The sequence below is a fragment of the Rhamphochromis sp. 'chilingali' genome (genome assembly GCF_963969265.1).
Source record: "Rhamphochromis sp. 'chilingali' genome assembly, chromosome: 9".
NCBI classification, from domain to species: Eukaryota; Metazoa; Chordata; class Actinopteri; order Cichliformes; family Cichlidae; genus Rhamphochromis; species Rhamphochromis sp. 'chilingali'.
The window spans coordinates 13,342,530-13,364,476 of NC_137936.1; the positions used below are offsets into that span (position 1 = coordinate 13,342,530).

The 21,947-nt window shown below is 38.2% G+C and overlaps 1 protein-coding gene across 1 annotated transcript; it reads left to right on the forward strand.

Annotated features, from left to right (window-relative positions):
- Nucleotides 1-68: 68 nt before the first annotated feature.
- dnai1.2 (dynein, axonemal, intermediate chain 1, paralog 2) lies at nt 69-16,687 on the forward strand. Its single transcript, XM_080890435.1, has 20 exons — nt 69-286; nt 429-488; nt 612-710; nt 891-971; nt 1,247-1,373; nt 2,185-2,240; nt 2,349-2,504; nt 2,656-2,715; nt 2,836-2,961; nt 3,363-3,447; nt 3,572-3,689; nt 3,797-3,840; nt 4,005-4,252; nt 4,464-4,553; nt 4,714-4,801; nt 4,934-5,013; nt 8,041-8,189; nt 9,983-10,082; nt 13,151-13,336; nt 16,445-16,687. Exons 1-20 carry the CDS (start codon nt 248-250, stop codon nt 16,544-16,546), a joined length of 2,094 nt encoding a protein of 697 aa, XP_080746561.1. The 5' UTR covers nt 69-247; the 3' UTR covers nt 16,547-16,687.
- The last annotated feature ends 5,260 nt before the right edge of the window (nt 16,688-21,947 follow it).

Consider the following 21,947-nt stretch of genomic DNA (forward strand, 5'->3'; position numbering starts at 1 on the left):
TACTGCTAAAATAGTTCAAGTGTTGTCTGAGGGACTGAACACATCCAGCAGTCTCCGGCTCTGCGCCAACCAAAACTGGTTGTCTTGACAACCTATATACAGCAGCAGGCTACGAGCAGACAGCCCCTTGTTCTTTCTTTCTTTTCTATTCTTTTTTTTTTTTTAGCTTTTAACTAGTTTAATTTTGTTTTGTTTTTCCCTTTTTTCTTTCGAACTTTCTAAACTAGCTTTAAAAATCAAATTGAAAATGCCGGTGCCTAACAACAACGCAGCGTTTGCAAGGAAGGTAAACGTCAGCTCAGTTTAGCTGGCCTGAATTAGCTAACTAGAATATTCATGGTGTAGCTTCACGGATAAGTAAAGCAATTGTTAAGGACCTACTGTAATATAACCCACCGTATAGCTGATTGTTGGTTATTTTCGCACAGGGGTCAAACGTTCAGAAGGTACCTGGAGCAAAGTCAACGAAAGCTGCCACTAAGAAAAAGGTGGGTGTGTTTATTGGATAGGTTTTGGCGTTTGGGTGACGGAAAGAGAAGAGTGATGAATATACTATATCATAACATAATGTGATTTTTATTCATAAATGTCTTCTCTATGCAACGTTACAGGATGAGGAAGAGGCTGTGGAGACGGGGACTGGATGGGAGGAGTGGTCTCAGGGGAAAGCCCTTGTGAGGCCTCCAGATCAGATGGAGCTTACTGAGGCTGTAAGAGAAGGATGGAAATACTAATTTCTCAGGTTTAAGACAACCATGTGGGCTGAACTGAAGAAATTTGCGCAGACTTTGATGCTGTTCTTTATCATTCAGTGCCTATATTAAAATTGTTAGCTATAATTAAATTCATTGTCCTTGTGTTAAGGATCTCTCTATGTTGATAATGAATAGGAGCTGAAGGAGGACATCACAAGGATTCTGACTGCAAACAACCCACACGCCCCTCAAAATATTGTCCGCTACAGCGTCAAGGTAAAGAAGCTAGATCCAGATGGAAAAATCAAAATCACTGTTTATAGATGCAATGAAAGTATACAAAATACAGATTAAGATGTGGACTGTAGACTGATGATTGCTTCACTGTGAGCCTCTTACGTTTAGCATAAGAATAACTTGTTTGCCGCAAGTGTTATTTGTTTCATCTCAAATAATTTGATACAATCTATGCAGGTAGTCCCCATGCATTCGCTTCTCCTCTCTCTTTTAATTTATAACCAGACTAAACAAGCACATTTCGTTTCTCTCAGGAGCGTTCCTACAAGCCTATCAATGTTGTGGATCAGATGGCGGTTCACTGTGTTTTAGAGGGCAGCCTTGTGCATCAAGACTCTGAAGAGGCTCGTAAACTTAGAGTCAAGGAAGGCTTAGCTCAAGGTATTTACTGAAACATCCTACAACAGAGGATAATATGTATAGATTTTGCTCTACTTTATATATATGATGTATAAGATAAGTCAAAAAGTCTTTAACCACCCTGTATTTCTTTATATTTTGCAAGGGGGAAAAGACATTAATTGAACATTTATTGAAAAGGAAATGGAAATACATTATATACATATAGTAAATATAGCAGTAGTAGTAGTAGCTGTAGTAAAAACAATACTGTATTTAGTACAGTATAGTAATGGACTTCCTCCATACATAGTGTTGACGATGTCACCAAAAACTTTAAAACTGGGATTCATTACTCTATAAAACCTGTTTCCACTGATTTTTAATGCAGTTCTTGTATAAGTTGCTCCCCAGTTCCCTTGTGTTGTTAAAATGGCTTCTTGACACTTTCCACTTGTCCAGTTTTCTCTGATTTTTTTAAGGACACACTGCACACTATGCTGAGATATGGCAAGTTTTTAGCTCATACCTATTTTGGAAAATATTGCTTAAAACCACTTTAAAAACTTATGAGAAAGTCTGGCTCATTGAAAAACAAAATATAAAGAAATGACGGTTGCTTTCACTCTGTAGTCAAAAAAAGAAACAAACCCAAAAACTAATGATTTATTCTCAGAATTTGTTTTTGTTGCCTGTAGTGTTATATTTTCCCCTCTGTTGTAGTTGACACTTGATGCCTCAAGGTGTCGCTTTTGCCTTGCAACATAAAATGTGAGAAATACCCTGTTTCGCAAAAAGTGAGATCCCAATAGTGAGATATCAGAGATATAATAGATTTTTTTTATGTGTCTAGAGATTGCAACAGTTGATGCCACAGCAGAGTCTGAAGAGGAGAAAGCAGAAGCCTCGGTGAAAATTTTTTATAAAATAAATCTTTTCCTAAACTTAACTCTTTAAAGCGTAAATTAGTCAAAGTTTGACTTGCACTACAAATATCTGTTTGTTGGTTTTCCACAGGTTAATCCTATAGTGGATGGAGGGGATGTGGAGGAAGCTGCCGATGAGGACAGACCAGACAGTGCTGTCTCCAGAATCAACAAGAAAGAGCCAAAAGTGACTAACCAGTTTAACTTCAGTAATCGAGCCTCTCAGACTCTCAATAATCCAATGAGGGTAGGTAGGAGAGGCAAAGCCAGTATTTTGTGCAATGGTTGAAGTATTTGCTTTTAATAATAAAGTGCATTAAAAACAGTTTCAATGAGTAGATAGAGAGATTAACATAAACTCAAAAGTTTCAGTGAAGTCATTCTTAATTTCCTTGCAGGATAGAATCTGCCAGACTGAACCTCCTCCACGAAGCAGCTTCTCTGCTACTGCTAATCAGGTACTGGATTCCCTGATGTGATCAAAGGATATGTTTAGGCCACATTTGTTTTCTCTCTGTTGAGCATCAGCGAATATTTGTTCCCCTATCATTTGATGCTAATAACTCTGTTATTGGCAGTGGGAGATCTATGATGCATACGTGCAGGAGCTGCAGAAACAAGAGAAAAACAAAGAGAAGCAGAAAGGCATGCACTCACAAAAAGATAATGGCAAAAGCAAAAAGGTGATGCTGATGGAGACTCAGGTAAGTTGACGACTGAAAAACTTTACAGCCTAAACTCAACATGCATCTAATATTTGTATTTTAGCACATTTACATTTAATATGATTTACACATTCATTTAACAATCAAAAAATCTGGGAGGTGACACAAGGTCCTTAGGGATTTTTTCAGGAAGGGCATCCGCTGCCACGGTAACCCTTTGGGAATAAAGGAGCAGACAAAAGTTGCTTTATCTTGCTGCCATACAAACCATGTATATAACACCATATTAATGCATTACTAAGGGTTTTCACTGAGCTACTCATAAAACAAAATCACTAAATGACACCATAATTTTTATGTTCTCATAATAGTCATGTTTATTGTTTATTGCATGCTTTTGCAATGTTTTCATCCAGTGTAATGTCACATTTCTGTTATAGAGTGAAGATGTCACCAAATGGACCATGGCATCAAAGATCCTTGAACGAACGATCAGTCAGAATACATTTGATGACATAGCACAAGGTTTGTTTTGTTATTGTACATAACAGATAAAGAACAATGAACTACAGCCTGATTTCATAATCAAGCAAGGACATTCTCATCTCTTTTCTTCTCCTCTAATTTCTCTCCTTCTATACCGTTTCAGATTTTAAATACTTTGAGGATGCCTCTGATGAGTTTAGGGAGCAGGAGGGAACCCTTCTCCCCTTGTGGAAGTTTCAATATGACAAAGCCAAGACACTGTCTGTCACTGCCCTCTGCTGGTAGGTTGACTCACTGGCTCTAGAACGTTACCTCAGAGAGATGACTGGATTTCAATGATTGTTTGTTTCCTCTGCTGGCATGATACTGAGTCACCTGTCCTTAACAGGAATAATAAATATCAGGACCTTTTTGCTGTGGGATTGGGATCATGTAAGTTCAAAGGCAGAGAGCTGTTAGTAAGCACCTCATCTGTCACCGTCTTAGACAACTTAAATTTATCTAAATTGTGTTTTCTTTCTTTTTTAAACAAATGCTGTAAATTAATAATCTATCTTTTTTTGCAAACCACTCACTTGTGTCCCTCTCTTGGCCAGACAACTTCAGTAGACAGGGATGTGGCATGCTTCTCTTCTACTCGCTGAAAAACCCTGCCTTCCCAGAGTACATCTACCCCACCAGTTCTGGTGTCATGTGCCTCGACATTCATGCACAGCATTCCCACCTGGTGGCAGTGGGCTTCTACGATGGTTGTGTGGCTGTCTACAGCTTGAAGGAGGAGGGACAGGAGCCTGTTTACAAGAGTACAGCCAAGACTGGCAAGCACACAGATCCTGTCTGGCAGGTGCGAGTGGATGGCATGACAGTGGTGGATAGGGTGACAGAAATTCAGGATGTGTGCACTGTTCAGTCTAATTTCTGTCACATCTTTGCTTACTTTGTGTCCACTTATGCATTTTGCCATTTTGAGAGCTGAAAATAGCACTAAGAACAGCCTACTTTCACTCATGTCATTCATGCTACTGCAACCCAATACAGTGTACTTTTTTTTCTAGGTCCGCTGGCAGAGTGATGATATGGACAACAACCACAATTTCTATTCTGTGTCGTCTGATGGCCGAGTTGTGTCCTGGACACTCGTCAAGGTTAGCCGAGGAGATATACATTTTGTTGCCGTATTATATCTGTAGCTTGCACTCAAATTAGGTTCAAATTTCTCATGTGCACTGCACAAAAGCAGTTTGCTTTGGCTTTTGTATTTGTTTAAATCTAAGGAAGAATCACTGTGTGTTTACATGATTGCAGAATGAGCTGGTTTTCACAGACATCATCAGACTGACACTGAATGGTGCAGTTTCTGAGGGCACAGAAGGTGCACAGGCTCCCAGCATTGGTAAAGCTTCACTCAAATATAGTTGTTACTGTATTGATGGTAAAAGAATGCAACATTCTTTCAGTCTGGTATATCAGGGTGGTGTCTGTAATAACGTGTCTAAATAAGGTCCTTAACGTTCTTTTTTCACAGCGTCTGGTACATCATTCGACTTCCACAAACAGATTGACTACATGTTCCTAGTTGGAACAGAGGAGGGAAAAATACACAAGGTATGTATCAAGGATTTCATGCAGGTTTTGTAGCCACATGGCTAAATCCAAGAAAAAGGCCAGATTTTGTTCACTGGTAAATGTGACCTGCTTAAAACATTGTTTAGAGAGCTGTGTGCGTGCCAACCTTGTCAGTGCTCCAAGATAATGATTGTTGAATGAAAATGACACTTCCTTCCAGATTCTCACCAGAATCACACCAGAGAAGGACTTTGGTCACAGTTACTGGAGAGGTGTTGATGGGCGCACAAGCTAGTAAACAACGGTCTGGAAAAAGGTTGCGATGAAAACTAGAAAAGGGCAATTCTCCATTTTACAACCCACATAACATGTTTCAGTAAAACTACTTCAAGATAATAAGAGGTAAAAATCAAATTTCCATCTAACCGCCATATTAATAATAATCAGTGTATTATGTTTTGTAACGAATAAAAATAAATATATTCTTATTAACATTAATCTTTTATGGCAGTCCCTTGGTTTTTATGTTAAAAGGGTTACATATTAACTACAAAGCATCACCTTTTTGCATGGTTATTGTTTAGAAACACCATGCTTTGGAAATTGCGTATTGTTACATTGACCATAAAAGTAACACCTATTACTATAAAATTGTTCAGTTCTTACCACAAAGCAGATTCAGACACAGATATTAACCTAAAACTGACAAAATAGCTTTAGAATTATTCAGCTCATTTAACTATTTTAAAGAGCCATAGCAGTGGTTTTCATTAGGTATGAATCAGTAAACGTACACATTATAGCTGTGTGCGTCTATAATGCATACATTATAATTCATATGAAAATCAGATTATAAACCTTATTGCTAAACAAAGTTTATATGCATAGATGAAGGCATTCTAAGGTATTGTAATACGTGCTACACCCTGCTATCATTCTGATCAAAGGTTGCGGTAATTTAGTTTATCTTGCTGTTGTCTGTCTGTACAACTCTTAAGGATAATCATGGCTTTACACCATCTGCCCCTATCTGTTCTGAAGGATGGTTTCTCATTTTGTTCTTGGTACACTTGGTGCTCAGGAGTAAACAACTAGACATTTGAACATGCAATTTGTTTTGTGACGATTTGGGAACTTCATAGACTTAATTTTAAGCAGTTAATGTCTCTCCTTAAGAAGAGGCTCTCTGTCCTCTTCAGACAGTTTAAGTAGTTTTGGGCTAACTGCCTCTTTCCTCTGTCCTCTATGCTGTTCCCCTGCATGGTTTGGTTGCTATAGGACATTTGCCCCCCGAATGTGAGGTGAGCTCCACTGGCAGGGGTATAAACCACTGCAGGTGGTCAGTCATCCAGGTGAAAAATATAGTGTTAAATAAATTAAATGAATGATTCTTGTTGATTTTTGTAGGGAAAATAAATACAAGTTTTCTGATGCAATCTTTCTCATTATAATTTTATTCAGTTTAACTTTGGTTTCAAAGGTTTCTACCCATTGCCCGTAAAAGGCTGATGGAGTATTGTCATCACCCCACCAGGCGGGCAGGTGGCGTGGACACCTAAGTTTGTGAATGTGATAACTTGAGAACAAGGTGACATAATGTCGGAGCTTCAAACTGATATCATAGGTGCATCTACTAAAAATTATGAGTTTGAGAGGTCAGAGGTCACCTTTTTTGAAAATCTTGTGAATGCGATAATTTCAAAACCCATAACCCTGAAGGTGGGAGATGAACATTTTTTGGCTTGGAACCACAGTTTTAGGACATCAGTAAAATGTTTTCTCAGTTTGAAACTGTTTTTTCAGTTTTCCTGGACCCTGATATTCATTTATTAGCACAGAACTGTTTAAACACTTTAGATATTAATGCAAAGAGCAAAAGTTGATGAAAATTAACATAGTGGGAAGTATCTCACATTGCCATAAAGAGAATGCAGTGTGATCATGTATGAGGATAATTTGTCATTTCTCTGTAATTACTCACACAGGCTTGTTCCCATGTTGTTCAGAAGACAGCATTGTAAAATCAAATTATTTATGATAATAAATTATTAACATTTGATCCTGAGTTTGATCCTGATCCATAAGTAAAACCAGCCATTAATTTAATGTACTAGCTGGCTGTGTTGTACTTTGACTTGATTGAATTTTTTTTACAAATTATAACACGAACAATAAGTACATACATAATTATATCCTCTACATTTTGGTCTGTACACCATGTTTCTCACCTTCCTCTCTTTGCAGACTTGCCAAAAAAAAAACATGGCCTGTATGATAAAATATGTTCTGTCTCCTCAAGCTTCAAAGGTGCAGAGCCCCAGAAGAGGACAGATTACAAATCTTTCACTTAGCTGCAGGTCAACAAACAATCTACCAGCGCTCAGAAATTCAACAGTTTTACCAACACCCTATAAAGCTGGTTTTATCCCAGATTGTCTAACCTGTCCTGTCTATAAATCTGCTGCTATTCGGCTCTTTTTAAATTCTGTTCTGTCAATGCCAAACATTGAAAATCTAAAAGGTAATTCAAAGTTGAGCTAAAGTGAATTGTAATTATTACTCTAGATTAAAACAAGCTATTGTACTTGAAAGACTTTTTATATTAGCTGTCAGTGAAAAACTCTACCCAGATATGTAAAATATTCTCAAAGAAATATTCAATTTTAGGTTTTTCATAATTTCATTTTAGAAATGTAGCTCAAGTCATGGACATGTTGAAATATCTCGACAAACTTGACAAACATGGAGGTACAGACTCTTCACATTGTTAAGTACATTGGAGACACCAATCAGGTATATGAATCCTTAAAACTACCACTTTTGAGTACGGAAATGTTTACATTTTAACAAAATCAAAATATTGAAATTATTGGCTTTAATTAGATACCTTTATAGTAATGCAGTAAGTTGTTTTGTAGTTGTCTTCTGACTATTCAACAATCCTTCAGCACAGTCTTGTTATTCAAACTTTGGTATCTGAAGTTGGTGATGTCAGACAATGAAAATACTACATTTTATTTATACCGTATATGTGGCCCAAATTAAGACTTTGCCTTCTTTTCTCAGTGCTCTAAGACTTACTCAAGCCAGTTTCTGGAGACCTACGATGCCCACAGCATGGCGGTGGATACCGTAAAGTGGAACTACTTCCATCCAAAGGTTTTCGTCTCTTGTAGTTCAGACTGGACTGTCAAAATCTGGGACCATACCATCAAGTAAGACTCAAACAAAGTAATACTGTGAAAGATACTTGCACCAGCTGTAAATATGACATCATTTGCACTGTAGACACTTTACACACTGTGTCTGATCTACTGGGCTTTACGGACAATAATTTGAAAAATATCAAGTGATGCCTTGTTGATGCCAGAAGAACGAACAGTAACTCAAACAATCACTCACCCGTCACAACCAAGTTATTTGCAGTTGATGCAGATGGGCTACAGCAGCAGAAGAACACACCTCGTGACACTTCTGTCGCCTAACAGCAGGAAACTGAAGACGACATGATAATAATCTCATTCATCCTCATTCTTCTTCTAGCTGAAGGAAAATATATGAGACATTCTTTTGTTTAACAGGAAACATATGTTGCAGTTAGTTATAGAGTAGCAGTACAAGTAAAATCTTTATGTCATCATCCTTAGCAACTCTACTAATTCGCTTAAAAATATCTATCTGTGTCTATTCAGTGAAGAAGGAAAAGGTAATTATCAGTCCTACAAGCTTTTTGTATTGCATATTAGTCTTTATTACCTCCTTATAGCCATCATGGCCCAGCATCATTTCCTGACTTTATTTGACTAATCCAAAGTGCCTCCCACGACTTGCCAACACAGGCTGCTTGAATGAATAATGATAGTAATCATCAGCCCATTATTAGAGATAGGGCTTTCAAGTATGATTTGCAATAAAGTACCCTAAAGATACAAGGGACATTGTTTTCTGGAGAAAAAAGATATGGCTAAAACAACTTTTCGTAAACTCTACCACATAGGTGGGAGGTGTGGGAGCCCTGCTTTTGCTGAGGCTCATCTATCCTGTGAAACTGTCAGAGATGTCATTAGCTATTCCCAAATGAACTGAGGTCCTTGTCGCTATATAAATGTGATGCATCAAGTCTATTAATCACATAAAAAGTCTGCAAAATATGCACTTTTGTAATTAACAACTTGGATGAAAACCTTGAATCCTGGTAGCTCTGCCTCTTCATTTACAGGAGTGTGCAGTACTATTCAGCTGTAAACAAACATCTCATAAATGACTCTGTGTCAGATTTATTAACAATTTGCACCTTATTTTATACATATTCTACACCTAGCCATGTGCATGTTGTGCATCGAAGACTCACAACAGATTTAGACTCATTGTGTCTGTCACCTAGGTAAAGTAATCAGTTACAACGGCTTCTACAAACAATGGCGAGAGAGAGCATCCTTTTTAGTTCCACCAGCCACGCATATTACTTCCTGCCGTAGTAAATCAAACAACAGTTACCCACATGCTGCATGTGCAAATTGTTTTAACGTGTTAGCAAAGTTACAACCTATAAAAGTGTTACTTACTTTTTGCTCACTTTCACAGACACATGCACACGCTCTCTTTCTTCTCAATATTTAAACAAGACCTGCAGGTACCCAGTTCCAACTCTTAGAAATATCTCATTTCATGAGATATTCTTTTTTCCGGTAGTGTTCCACAAGTTAATAATGAGGAGAAATGGTGTGAAGCAACCTTCTGTTTGATGTCCATACATTTTCTCTGACTGGCCCTGATTAGGCATCGGTGTCTGGAAACAGGTGGATCATAGAAATAAAGTTCTGCTTTATGTTACGAAACCAATTTGTTCTTTATGGCAACAGGTCATACCTTTACACTGAGAGTCTTTCTCTCTGTAGACTCTAACAAGTAAGTGTTCTTGTTTAAATTTTATAGACATGTTGTGTCTCATGCGGTATACTGAAAATCATATTTCCCTCTCTGATATAATGTTTCGATGTTTTTCCAGCACTCCAATGTTCGTCTTTGACCTACAAGCAGCGGTTGGGGATGTTGCCTGGTCTCCATACTCGTCCACTGTATTTGCTGCTGTAACAACAGATGGAACAGTAAGAGTCTCTCTACATTATTTCCTAAATTTTGCAACCCGCAGCATGAGCCTAATAGATTTTGCATGTTTTGGCCCAAGAAATACTCGTCTAAACTACAGTGTGTGGATTATCCTCAGCTTTATCAAGAATGCTTAATTGATAGGACTAGAAAAATGTAGATATCACAACTGTGTCAAGCTAATTGATTAACAGTGTGGTTACATATGAAATATAATATATTCATAGTTTAGAGTTGCAGAGAATGAGAACACAACCAGTAACCAAAAGCTTGTCTGAAAACTGTGATTGCAGCCACCACACGTGCTGCTTACCTGAAGTCCCTTTTTAGACTTGCACTTCTTTCCTTTAATTCAATGGCATTTGAACCTGTCAGCTGTCATCAGGTAGATGTGAAGGTTACGTATGTTCGAAACAGATTGACAAAGCCAATAACGTTAGTTATCCCATGTCTTAAGCTTGACACTTTCCAAACTGAACATGTGAGATAACAAACAGCAGCACCAGCTACCACCTGCCACCTACTTTATTATTATCCTCATAATATAGTTATAGACTCAGTTGGCTAAGCCCTCGGCCTAGCCTCAGGCAATCAAGTTTGTTCAAACACAGCTTCATGTAGCAAAAGCGCTTCCTGCTCTCCCAGTAGTTATTGATTTCAGCCAAAAGTAATTTCACTGGATGCTGTGCTGCTTATCTCCACATATTTTCTTAGTATGGCTGCAAGCTGTCCCCATCTGTTTGTCTTCACAGCCTGCGCCACATTATAAAAGTCCAGAGTGTTGTGTCTGACACATTTCCTGTCCAGCGTGCCAGTGTGAAGTCGAGTGAGAGTGACAGGGAGGAAATGAGAGATGAGCAATTTGAGAGACACCTTATGTGGCAGTGTGTGCATGTGTGTCTCGTCCTCTCCAGTGCCAGGATTCGGTCACAATATGCCCTGTAGTATGCCCACTATCATAATTATGCAAATGATTTTACATCCAAGCCCAAGTCTTGATCAGACATTTACGTGAGAAACCATCCATTTTCACACCAAATTCACAATTTGTAATCTTAGTTATACATATTGCTACTTGTGGGAGCACTGCATATATCAACACTTTAATTGTTTAATTATAAATATCTTCTATGAACGAAGATATCTAGAATGTTTGTGATTCTTGGTTATTTTAGCCTTTAAAACTGGATCAAAGGCTATTTTTAACCATTTAAAAAACTCATTTTAAGTTCATGAGTTGGCATATATTTCACATAATATTTGTTCTTTAGAAACCAGAAGTGCCAAGATTGTAATTTACCATTTTTTCCCAGTGTGCTGAGCTCAAAATTGAATGGATCTGGTTAGACTGGTTTTAGGGATGCTTTGGCATAAACAGCTCTACATATTTGATGATTACTGAGTATGCAGGCACTAATAGTTCAAACTTTAAAGAATGACAAAATGACAGCAGAATCACATTCACTGTTGGGTTCTCAGCGCGTGATGTTAATCGGCATAATCTTCCCTAGGATACCAGTCTCCTTGCAGTACATTTGCAATTTTCTGTGACAAGTGTCTGATTAGCCTTGAGTGACTCAGCATGAGTTGTGTCCTCCCTGACGTGTATATACTGTTGATGACAACCTGACCTGCTGCTGTTGTCTCCACACTATAAAATGTCAGGCACTGTGTGTGTGTGTGTGTGTGTGTGTGTGTGTGTGTGTGTGTGTGTGTGTGTGTGTGTGTGTGTGTGTGTGTGTGTGTGAGAGAGAGAGAGAGAGAGAGAGAGAGAGAGCATGTATGCGTACTTGCTTGTGTGCATGGGTTCATAAGGATAATGACTTGCCTGGCGGGCTGAGGTGTAAGAATGACACAGACTTGTGTGGTGCAAACAAATATCTCTTCGCTCTATCTGTCCCTGCCTCTCCATCTGAGCCGACTGTCAGGGAAATAAAGTGTCAGCATGAAATAATAAAAAGTCCAGACTCATCTGCACATTATTAGCCTTCAAGGCCATATTTGCTTCCCGTGCATTTGCTGTTAACCTTTTGCACACAGACTGCTGCATCTTTTTATTTAGCATAACTTTTGTGGAACTTTTGGATTGCCATCAAAAATGTTGGATTGGATTGCCAAATGTTAAGGTCAAGTGAAAAAAAAAATTGATGTAATTGTCAATGCAACTTAAGTGAAGTTTGCTCTGAGGCATTTTAGTCCTTTGCACATTTGATTTCATTACCACCGAGTCTGCAATGAAATGATTACAGTGGTTAAACTATTAAACTATTAAAAATCCTTATTACATAAAGCTTTGTTCTCTCCAGTATAGGTTTGGCACTTTAGAAGTATAAATTCATCACAGTAAAATGTCTCTCTGCTTCAAGTTCTTGCATGAATTACAGATGTAGTCTGTGCCCTGCAATCAGGCATGACTAATGTTACATTAGTGCTTAAATGTGAACAGCAAAAACACCGTAGTTAATGGCTGCAGTGACAAGAGGTTGCAGAAAGTCACCATGCCCTGGTGGAGTATGATGATTGGTTACAAATTATGACTATGACACTTTGTGTGTAACTGATGCACACAGACAGTGTGAATCCAAGTGATCCACGCACAGTCATCTTTCTGATAAAAGGAGTGGGCTGCGCTTTGCAGTGGAATCGTCTAAAATGCACTCAAACAGAAAGAAATCTGTGATCTGGTTTCTTCTGGATAACAATGGCTGTAAACTCATTGGTATGTTGGACCTGCCAACACAGTGCACAAAACACACATGCTCATGTGGACAGCAATGCACACTCACTGAATTACTAGGAACACCCTTCCTTTCACCAGATGGTCAGTCTTGCCTCCCTGCAGAGAACTGTGCACCACCACAAAGAAGAAACACATGCAGGCCTTACTTACTTGAAATATCTGAATACTTCCTATTGTTGTTCTCAGTTTATGAGATGTGGGTTTGTTGCACATACAAACATTGTTGTTTTGGTCTACCACTGAAATGTAAGTCAATTAATCAGAGGGTCACAACTATTAAAAGATTGATAAATCTGTACCACTGGTATGATCGCTCCTCTTTTTCAGGTTCATGTTTTTGACCTGAGCGTCAACAAATACGAGGCGATCTGCCAGCAGCTGGTGGTGGACAAAAAGAAGACCAAGCTGACCCACGTCGAGTTTAATCCCATCCATCCTGTCATCATAGTGGGTGATGACCGAGGCTATGTCACCAGCTTCAAACTCTCTCCCAACCTCCGCAAGAAGCCGAAGGTTAGAGTCTTAACAAGCTTACCGCACCATTCGCGACTTCCACTTGTTCCACATCAATTAAAGCAAATCAAATGATTCATTCAGTCTAGTGTCCTGACCCCGAGCTAATTTTACTAAATAGCAAGTCTCTCCCACCCCCACCCTCCATTAGCATTACTAATTGCCTTTGTTGCTTTTTTCCCTTTATATTTATCCCAGTTAACAATTAGCCTCATTGTGTAGTGTTCTTAGTAAATGAATGAGTGTATGAAAAGCTACAATATAAAAGAAAGCTTACAGCATTTTTTTTCTGTGCTCTGAGTTTGGGATTTTAAAATGGTGAGGGCATAGAGTGCTAAAACATTACGGAGAAAATGAAGAGTAAAAAAGTATTTTTTGCTCTTCATTTTCGTATTTTTAAACTTGTAGCTATGAAATAAATCAAAAATTTACTTTGGTCAACTCACAATTTATAAGTCCCTGAAGACGCTGTTGCCACTTATGCTAATGGTTAATGGGCTGTGGAGTAATCACATCACTCTGTCTGAACATAAAAGAAACCGGGTGGCACGCTGAGTCACAACACTTTAATCAGGACACATTTAAAGTCAGCCCTACAGCCTCTCTATTCTTCCTGTGCATTGTTCACAATGGTGCATGTAAAATAGAATAAATTCTAATGACCAGTGTAATATGCATGCTGCATTATACATGGTATTGCCAAAACACAAACAGGTCCCTTTCACCTGCCCGCATAAACACGGTTTATAAAAGTACAGCATAATAAGGCATGTACACACATACACACACTCACAACACTGCCTCATTAGCGACCTAGGACCGTAGCCCTAAAGCATACAATTGGGGAATAATTGCTCAGTTCAGCACCAGTGACAGGGCTCAGAGCAATTTGGAAGCTACTGAAGCAAATAAGTATAAGACAGTAACACCCACAGTTAATATTATCAATAATATATCTTGTAAAATTCATATCTTAGCCTACCAAAACTATAAATATACCCAAAAGTGGTCTAGCCAAACTAGCCAATGTGTTGTACTTACCAATTGTAAGGGTTTCTATAAAGTAGATCATAGTCTTGGCGCTAGTACTATAAACCAGTCCAACCCTTCTGTTATCTTTTAGTGCTCTTCTCTTCTCCCCAGTTTCTAAGTCATTGTTTGGACATTCCAGAATGAACTGCAGCTTTTAGTGTCCAAAATAGAAAATATAAGAAGATAGAACTTTATTAATCCCTCGGGTGGGTTCCTCTGGGAAATTCGATATGCAATGCACATCTCAGCAATAAACAGTCACTAACTAGACAGCATTACATACAATTGTTGTACTGTCCAGTAGATTCTGCCGTGTTACTCAGTGAGTCCATTAACATCAAATGACCCTGTGTATGTTCAGTACAACACACTGTTTAGCTGTTTTCAACATGAATGTGTTCATCTCATCTCAGCCTCCTACTTTCATGCCCACAAATCAGTGATGGGTCGATCATAAAAGTCGCATTATGAAGTATTTTATGACTTATCGTTATTGCCTCTTAAATAAAACTTCCATATTAAAATTTAGTTTTCTACATAATTTGTGTAGCATTGCCAAAAAATGAGAAGACATCAAATTGAAGGCCTTACAGTAAATGGAGAAAATTAGTACACATTCATATTATACACAGACAAGTCTGCCGTTTTATGTTTTTGGAAAATAACCAGAAAAATAAGTATTTGGAAAAATAAATCCGGATATATTCAATTTGAGACAAAACCTTTATGACTGAGATCAGTTTTGAAGCTTTATTCACTTTGAGTTTAGCCTTTCACTCTGCTCTGTGAAAACTCATCACTGCCCAGATATATTATCTTGAGATATGATGGTCTTTCTTCAGAGGAACACCTTTGACTATTTCAAATGTCAAAATAGCCACACCGAAATATACAGCAAATATATTTTTTCCAGGGTTAAATTGAGGCGTTAGCTGCTCAGCTGTCATTTTTCACTATGTTCAGTTATGACTAGTTCTAGAAATATTCACTGCATCCCACCTACATACAGATACGTTAAATAGTACAGCACATACATTTTTTTGCTTTTAATATTAATAGTGTTTGAGTTGGTAAACAAATTGTCAAACGTCTGACTGTTTTCTTTTAGTAAGATGAAAAGTTCACACGAGATGCTTCGCTTCAGAATTGATTACATAGTTATTTCCATAGGTTTTTGAAAAATGACACTTTTTAAATATAATTTTTATATAAATTTAATACAAAGTCCTCCATTTTCATCATTTCATACTCTTTTTTTATTTAAAATACCACAGCACTTTAGAAGGCTTGAACTTCATCGCAACACAGAGGTTTGCAACAGGGTGTAGTCAATACCTGCAGGGGATGGCCTAATCAACAAATGTCCTTTTTTATTGAATATAATGATTTGGATGAAGTAATATCTAATGTGGATTGGTAGTTACAGTGTAACAGATGGATACACGTATATCATTGGTTAATACATACTGTTGCATCTGCTCATTAATGTGCCCACATGCCATTCTATTTTTACCTGTGGCTTTTTGAGGTTTATTCTGTTGGGCCTCTTAAATCAAAGCCGTATTAAGTATGAGTAAAGCCTGTAACAATTGTAGAGGAGCTTTGATAAGTTCTAATAAATATCCTCTCACAGAAGTGAAATTAACTCCTGCAGCAAAATAGAACTAAAGCTGTGCCATATTATATCGCTCTTAAGAGGCTGTGCTTTACTACACCCAGGAGGATTTAATGTCATCTCACCATAACTTTGGAAGATGGCTTTGAATTTGCCCTTTAGGCAGTAGCTCTGTGTCTCCATAGCAGATTTCACTATATTCAATAGACTAACATAAAATCTCTGCTACTTTTGACCCTGCATCCATTTCAATTTTTGTCTGCTTTTATTATCTTGCCCTCCTTTTTAACTCCCTGCTGGGTTTGTGGTTTCCCACAGTGCTTGGTAAGTATAAGGTCAAGTAATTTCTCATCTGTACGCGCGTGTGTGTGTGTGTGTGTGTGTGTGTGTGTGTGTGTGTGTGTGTGTGTGTGTGTGTGTGTGTGTGTGTGTGTGTGTGTGTGTGTGTATAATGTCTATAGGCCAAGAAAGGTCATGAGCTGCCTAAGGGACCAGAAGTGGAGGTAGCGAAAATGGAGAAGCTCCTCAGCCTGCTAAGAGAACCAGACCAAAACTCAGGTTAAGGTGGTCACCTTGGTTTCTAAGCCAAACACAAATAGAGTGTTTCATTGCCGTTCATGAAAAACACTTATTTTGTTCACTCTATTCAGTAAACATCACATGACAACAAACCGATATGTATATGTTTATTAAAATGTGTTCTTCCAGCTTAAGTTAAGATGTCCATCATTTATTCATAATCACATCATATTTGTTGTTGAAATTGCTGTTCTTGGTGCACATTAACCAGGCATTATGATTTGTCTGACCTCCTCTGCAGGCATGTATAAAGCTCATTTCATATGTATGGTACAAGTTAATTAAGCTAAATAGCAAGGGGGAAAGTCACAGCATTGGACAGGGAGATAAATTACCCTACTAGACTGGGCACTTGTGGACCACATCCAAACAACTGGCACACATAGTCCTGGGCACCGTTCCAGGGATGGTAGCCTTTTAATGTTCCATCTACTGAATGGTTTCTGCCTTTATTTTTTGTTTTCATTCCTCTCATTCTTAATGATCTGCAGTAAAGCGCCGCCCAGTGCTCTAATGCTCACCTGGAATAACATTTTGCTCTTTGTCTCCCAAGCTCTTTTTCTTTCTGTCTTTCTGCCATAGAGAGTTCCTTTATCCTTTGGGTCTAGATGTGATCACATCCAGCAATTTCTCCCTTATGAGTAATTCATTACATTACAATTTCTCCAAGTGTGGTTGGAGAACGCTGCCTGATCATCTCATGTTTGCAGATGTGTAATAAATGAGAGTGCCCGTGTTGTAGTAATGAGAATGTGGCTGCAGTTATACAGTTATGTTGTTATAGGAAGCATAAAGGGTGGAAGCACTTCTACTACAAAGGTCATAAATTCACTGAATCTTCGCTAGCATGTCCAGAAAATGATTTCACCCTTAGGGCACTGACTTTTAAGCATCATTATTACGTGATATTCAGCAAGTTTCTGGAATATGTGGTAATTAATTGTTGATCAGTTAATCAGTGATTCATTCAACCTCAATATATTTATGTATTTATATAATATCTAATATATGTTTAAAGATATGAACTTCTTTGTTTTCTGACTTTCTCTAAACTTAATCCATTTACTCATATTGTGTTTCATATGAAAAAGAAAATGATGAAAAAGAGTATATTAGCAGTAGGTATATTTTCACGCATGGAGTAGGAATATATTTTGAGAACCTTTTCTTTCTTACTCCTTTTTGATGTACGTGTGATCTCAGCTGTAATAGTGGAGAAGTGGTTGAGTCTTAATAATTTGCAATGGGATGTTGGTAAAACTGAAGATCTTTACGTGATCAGCGTGTGATTCTGTCCAAAGCGAGCTGCCTGTCACACATGGCTGCAGGCAGATGTCACTATGAGGGCTGCTATTTCAACTAAGCATCGCTAGTTCTTATACAACACCCATAGCAAAAGCACTGTGCCTCACAGTCCACTGATATTTATGAGTGACAGTGACACACACAGACTCCACACAGGCTCAAGTCCCTGTTCTGAGTAACATACTGTTTCTCTTTTTTTTCAGGCCAACATATGAAATAAGAGGATATATATTTAGAAACCTCCAACAAGTACTAGTCATTCTTCATGTACTGAACCCCCCTTTCTCTCAGTCTGTACGTAACCTGCAGACATCCTTGTGACCATGTGTTCCTCTCGAGGCTTTTTGTGTGTGCGTTAAACACAGATTCGCACCGGCACTCCCCCGTGTGTTTTGTCAAACCAGTTACCAGATTTGACAAGTGATCGCTGTTTAAAAATAGTTCTCTCACTCCACAACAACTCATCCTTTCTGTTTTTGTGAGGCATTTCTGATTTTAGAGCGACAGCTGATTTCTTTATTTTTTCTTTTATTTATTTATTTTTTGACACTAGGAGAGGACAAGCTTCGTTATTGCTTGCAGTCAGGCTCAGTGCTCCTTCACTTCCCTCTCCTGTGGAGGAGTACGCTGAGGTCATAGCTTGTTGCTACATTTGAGTCATTCTTCATCAGTCAGGAGGTTAACAGGTACTTGTGCTCGTTCATCTGCTGGGTTTCTGCTTCACTTGGAGCCAGCACAGGCTGCCTTTCTGGGCTAGAAGGAACCCTGCAGGCTCGGTAGAGGATTAGACAGAGGAGGAGAAGGAGGATGGCAACAAAGGTGTTGCAGGCGATGGCCACCAGTGCAGCTGTGGACAGTCCTGTGCTTCCTTCTGATTCCATATTTAAGACTGGACAGCAGTTCCCAGTGACGTTTAACCTAAATTTGAGCTTTTAAGTTGGCTCCTTGATGTCCTTAGTTCATTAGTAAGACCAAGCAGCAGCATATTTATTTAGAAAGCATGAATCTATAGGAGGTGATGTCCACAGAAGAACTTAACATATATCTCCATCATATAGTTAATTATGGTAATTATTGTGGGATAAAATTAATATGTAATATGAACATCAAAGTGGAGTGTTCCCTTCCACAAAGCGCACACTGTATTGTGCAGAATTTTTAGAGAAGACAAGCACAGGAAAGTTGGCTTGCATGTGTCACTTAAGATATGAATGTTTGCTCCTCAAGGTTCTGTTTTTCCTGATAGCTTCTTTAGGGTGACACACCAGTGCTCCGACATACAGAGGAGGCTCGCAGCACTTTCTCCCAGTGATGATTTCACAATAGTCTGTATTGTCAAAACACTGCTTATGATTCCAGTAAACGCCTGCAACTGTCTGTAAGAGAGAAACAAATAGAACAATTAGGAATAATTGAACACCTGTGGAGCATGAAATGGAAAGTGGAGCACAGTATGTCTCAGTTAACTCATCAATCTTTTCAATCAGTCTCCTTCTCCTTGCTGTTCATTGTTTTATATCAGTTTTATACTATATACTAATATATGTGTAACATTTGTACTATTTTTTAATGCCATCTCCGTCTAATTAATGTCTTTTATAATAGAAGTCAGCATTTGAGAGCACACACAGGCACAGAAGAACACAGGGATGAGGATCAAAACACTGGACACATAGGCAGGATGTATAAACAAAAGATTAATTTCAGTTTGACTTGCTGTAAACCCAAATAACCACGAACACGCTCAAAAACACACGAGGAACTGAACACAGGAACACGAGAACAGAGGAAGCAGATAGGAGGAAGCAGGCGTAAACACAGGCTGTGCAGGCAACCTGATAAACAACAGTGATAGGGACAGGATTAGAAACAAACAGGGAACTAATTGAATACAGGTTAAGCTAACATGGGAGGCACCAACAATTAAATAAAGAGGGAAAAAAACAAAGTCTGAAGACAAAACGATGACATCACTCCTCCTCCTCACAGTGTAATGAATTCAGGTCAGACTCAGTGTCCTTCCATTTTGTGGACCGTTATTGTGATAATGCATCAGCTCATTTCCTTAGATGTCTCATTTAAAATGACACAAAAACTTTGTAAAAAGATAATTAGCTCATATCTGTACCTCAGTTTTTTATTTCTTCACTAAACTTGAATTATTATTTTCAGTAAAATATAGTCCTAGAGAGTGTATTTTAAAATAAAACTCATATATCTCAAAGGCTGGATCTTGTGATCTGTGTCAGGATAGGTAATGTGGATTCGAAGATCAGGTTCATGACTTTTTACTTGATGATCAATGATCCTTTTGAGCCATTTGAGAAAGAAAACTTGAGGAAAGCCTTTGCAAGAATACTGACTCCAAAAAATGCTTCATGACTGAACTGATGGCAATTTTGATTTGACTTTGATTTAAAAAAAAAAAAAAAAAAAAAAAAAAGCCATTCAAACTGTAATCCAGCATGCTAATTTTTTACTACTACACAATATGGTTTGTTTCTACTCTTTACACACTTATTAACCAAATTAATTATCATTTTTAGTAAACAGAAAAGCACACTGTATTGCCTGAACAGACAGAAATCCCCTACTTTGAGGAAGAAGTGAGAAAGAGTGTTCAGTAAGACTGTTGACTTAAAAAAAAAGATTAAAAAATCACCAGAGTAAATTTTACTGTATCATATAATAAGTCACCTTGTTTCCCCGAGAACAGTCAACTAAACTTAGAAGGTGGATTCCAGATATCTTCTTTATTGTGAGTATTAATATATTATATATAAAGTACTATTACCAAGGATTTTCTCAGTTAACCATGCAGAACAATGGTACTGTAGTGGTATATTGAACTTACTTTCAAAACAAATGCTGAACCTCAACACTAGCTCATAAATGCTACTGGTAAACACTAAATCATTACTGGCCAGAGGATTCTTGGGCAAGGTAGCTAGGTAAACCTCACCACTGTTTTCAATCATGCAAACACTAAAAACAACACATCTACAAGGTCTAAACTCAAAATTACCGAAATAGCATTAAATCGGTCATGATGGTTAGCCACCCCTGGTATGAATGGAACATCTGTTTGGAGCTATATGAAAGCCTTCCCTTCCAGCTGAGTGGCTACGCAGGCAGCGAAAGGGAGCATATGCCCCATTTGTACACAATTATGCACACCATATCTACTGTGTTAAGCTTAAATTTTATACAGCCGCCGCTAGGTTGATGCAAATTGATCGCAGGCCACTGTAGCTTCACATGCACCAGCTCTGCTTGCACACGAGAATTCGATTTCATCTGGCTCCACAACCACAGCTAATAGAGTTAGCGCTGCTTTTGAAGCAATAATATCAGTTTGTGATTGTTACTAATCCAAATCAACCAATGGACTGTGCATTCCTACTAATCGCATCCTGTTTCCCTGCATAACTCACATGCTACAAGCTCGCTGCACACTGTGCACTTTGATTCACCAAAATAAAGTTGTGGTAACCTACTCTCTCCCCCTCTCTCTCTCTCTTTCTCACACATACATGCATACATGGTTGCTGTGCTCATCTTTCTTGACAACTGAATATCTTTAATAAAGGTGGACCAGTTGCTAATGTAGATGCACATTAACCAGACAGAAATTCACTCCCATTATTTTCCCATTTGGAGGATTAGCATGTCAATATGTTTACACTGCAAAAGCACTTACCAGTGAACAGTGAACTTATGTTGCGCGTGAATAGTGTTGTCCCGAAGATCGCTTTTTGAATCTTGTTACTTTCTAAAAACATGAAAATTCATTTTATTTGTGAATATTTTATTGTAAATGAAACACGTCACTTCATTTTACTCATTGCTATCATCATTGCCATGTAAAAGCACAGAGGCATCTAGAGTTTAAGGCACTACAATCGTTGCTCATCACTGATCTTGGGATTTGAGGCCTGTCCTGATCTTTGCTCTGCATTCTCAAGTTAGTGCTGAATAGCATGAGTACAGCCACTTCCCGTGAGGAAAAAAACGCCTCTTCAAACCCAGTGAATCACATGGATATAACCCTCTATGTGTTATTCACGTGACTCAGTTGAA